Raw genomic sequence first — 3,175 nt, 5'->3', positions numbered from 1 at the left:
AGCGGCCCTCGGGCCCTGCGTGCTGGGCGGCCCCGGGCTGGCTTTAGGCGGGGCGGGGGGTTCTCACGCCCTGTAGCGACGGTGTCGGGACGGGGCCGTTTCGGAAGCTGCAAAACGCTGTAATTCCCGGGCAGGGTTTTCCCTGAGCCCCGGGGGCTGCGGGAGCCGGGGGCAGCGGGCCCTGGGAGCGTGACGCCGCGGAGCAGAATCGGGAGGGAAAGGGGGCTCGTCCCCGAGCGTGGCGCCGCTCCCCAGCGCCGCAGAGCTCACCCTAACCCTGCTCGTTTCAAATGTCTCGTGTTTTCAGCGGTTCCCAGGCAGCCGGGGCGCAGGGCCGGGGCCTGGGGCTGCCCGCAGGGCGGGTTGGTCGGTGCGGSTGCCCCTGGGGCCTGGCCTTGCCCAAGGCGGCGGCGGCCGTGCAGAACGCGCTGCGGGGCTGCGCGTGTTCGGAGCCTCGAGGCGGCATTCGCTCTGCTCCCCTCTCCTGGCACCCGCGCTCCTGCCCTCTTACCTCTCCAGCCGCAAGGCTCCGGTTCRCACCTGCTTAATTCTCCATAACCATCTTCCGGCTTGGGTTTTCATCCTGGAACACTATTTCACAAGCATAGGCCYTTCTGTATTTAAGCACCTGCGCTTGGACTTTTCTACTGATACAGCATAAAACTAAGACCCGTTTTCGTTTCAAAGTAGGGGCAGCTACAGATTCCAAATAGTTCCAAATACATTACTCTAAAATGTTCTAATCAGAATAATTTATTTACCTGCATTTACTCATTTTGAATATTTAAGCAGTAAACATTCATTTAAGAAACAATATTGCAATAATTATAAAGCTATATAAATTCTTGAATAATTTGCTTGTCTACTGCTGACCAGAGGTATTCTCAGCCAGATTCAGTACATCATGCTGCCACTTCCTTGTTTTGGGCAATCAGCCCAATCTGATCTCTTTATTTTCTTTTCTGCTGAAGAAAATAGGTAGAGCATCATATCCTTAAAAACAGTAGATCAGTAGCATTTGTGCCCTTGAAAATGATAAAGTAATCTGGAAATTCAACTCTGGAAATGATCAAAGTTTAAATTGTTTTACTCTGTTTGACTCAACTCTATTCATGGTACAAACTGTAGGCAGTATTTGTGTGTAAAAGTCTTTTTCAGAGGTCCATGTATGAAAATACTAAGATGATTTATTAGCAAAGGTAACATGTTCACAAGCAAAAATAAATAAGCTTTCTATTTTCCCCTTAGGGAATAATGGAAAAAGTCCTTTCCAGATAGTATGTGTTTTGTGATTTGCTTCTGCGTTGTTCTTTGGCATCCACATAATCTGTTCTCTATTCTTACTGCCTTTTCTATTTAAGCAGTCAGAAACAGTTATGACATAGATCATAAAATGCTAAAACCTAATAAAAAAAGTACTAAATAAAATACATAAGCAGGATATCCTTAAGGATTGGTGAATTTTTTAGCAAGTTTGACTTGTATGATAAATTAAGTGTTCAGCCTGAAGGAATTCAAAAATTCAATGATTGTAATGTTTATAATTGGAAATGGTTTGTTACCCCTTTTGATTCAAGTTGATAGCCAAGAACCAAATCGTAGATTTCTTCTTACTTGAACAACCGGCAAGAGATATACTTATTAACAGACAAAGCTTACACAGTTTATTAACTAACAAAACTATCCTTTTCGAAAGAAGGAGACTCAAACGGCAGGAGACGGGGCTCTTTGCACTTACAGAACCAAGTCTTTGTCCCTCTTATGTTTCCTACTGCTGCTTCTCAAGGCTCCCTTGCTGGCTCTTAACTGGGGATTTTTCTTTTTTAGGGTATCATCCTGTATCAACTGCACTCAGTGTCCTATGGCAGGCAGATCAGGAGGAGGAGATGGAATTGCCTCCTCTACCAAAAAAGAGTGGAATTATGGTTCACAGGTAGTACGCAAAATTCAGCAGGATTTGTGAACCACATCTCTCTCTGCAAAGAAAATTGCCCAGGGGTAGGCTTTATCTCAGGGTCTCCTGCTGACTTCTGATACTTCATTTGTGCAATTTTTTTGTTTAAACTTGATTAGAGAACTGATCTAGGTTTACAGCACAGCCCACAAGCAGTGAATTGGCACAAGTGCTAAGGAAGTAATTTTCTGCCCTTCTCCACATACTGGAACAAACACTCCTGAGCACAGGGGAACTTCCAAAGCAGCTTTGCCACTAGAAGATAGGTGAAACCTCCTGCTGGCATTTCCAGAAAATAGTAAGCCTCATTCAAAATACTATAAACCATAAAGTTTCCTGAACAGACTGAAAACTAAGCTTCAGGAAGGTTTAATTAACCCAATTTACACCAGTTGTTTCCTTAAGATTCTAATATGTGTCTTCAGTTTGTTCCTGTTACTAGATATTGCAGTAAGTTAAGAAATATGTGCATAATTCCTCTAATACAGGGCAGTCACGGAGTTTTCCTGTTTAAATAGTCTTTGACTTTATGCCCTAGTAATTCTTGGTGCTTCATCTAGAAAGCAAAAAATTAATTATTTTGTACTTATTTTATGCATGCATTTCAAAAAGTTTAAATTTTGCCTTTTCATGTGTTTTATTACTCAGTTCTTCATTTCCCTTTTAAATCCTCACTACTGTAATTGATTGTTTCTCCTACTTTCTAAATAATTATCTTGAATAAAGAACAAATTCGAATAGCTAGGCTACTGTTTAATTTCTGCAACTTGCTGCTTCCACATACTAAACAAAGCACAGAAGAGATGCCAGTGCATTGTACTGATAAAAGCCTCAGTTGACTGGAGGTCATGGCTTAAGCGTTGTAGCTATCATCAGAGAGAACATCACACTCATTTCTGGATTTATATTACATGTAACATAATCTGGGACACTTTCCTAAACCAAATATTTAAGSAGTTTGTTTTAGGGTTTGTTTCTTTTCTGTAAGTGGTACCATTAGCCTTTAATGTAGCGTAAAGATAAACAGGCCTAGAACTGAAGAACCTTGGGGGTTGTCCTTCTCCCCAGTTAAGCCTGAAAATCAAATTGTTCTTGTACAGCTGGAGTTCCAGTCATTTTTCTTTATAACTTTGGATGCCTAGAGCAGTAAATCAATGGACTGCTCCTGCAGCTATTGTCTAACTGTGGGACTGTAATTTCATGCTCCAAAAACAAAAAAAA

General features: G+C 42.3%; 1 protein-coding gene across 1 annotated transcript in view; it reads right to left on the bottom strand.

The window, feature by feature from the left end:
• RELL1 (RELT like 1) overlaps positions 1-582 on the bottom strand; it is a 27,175-nt gene extending 26,593 nt beyond the window's left edge. Inside the window, exon 1 of the mRNA XM_085322850.1 lies at positions 512-582. Coding sequence (XP_085178976.1) covers positions 512-582 — 71 coding nt within the window. The remainder of the gene's footprint in view (positions 1-511) is intronic.
• Between the last annotated feature and the right edge of the window lie 2,593 nt (positions 583-3,175).

Source organism: Rhea americana, unplaced genomic scaffold (assembly GCF_003343005.1).
Source record: "Rhea americana isolate MKP2758 unplaced genomic scaffold, rheAme1 scaffold_8, whole genome shotgun sequence".
Taxonomy (NCBI): Eukaryota; Metazoa; Chordata; class Aves; order Rheiformes; family Rheidae; genus Rhea; species Rhea americana.
This window is presented reverse-complemented; position numbering and strand designations above follow the sequence as displayed.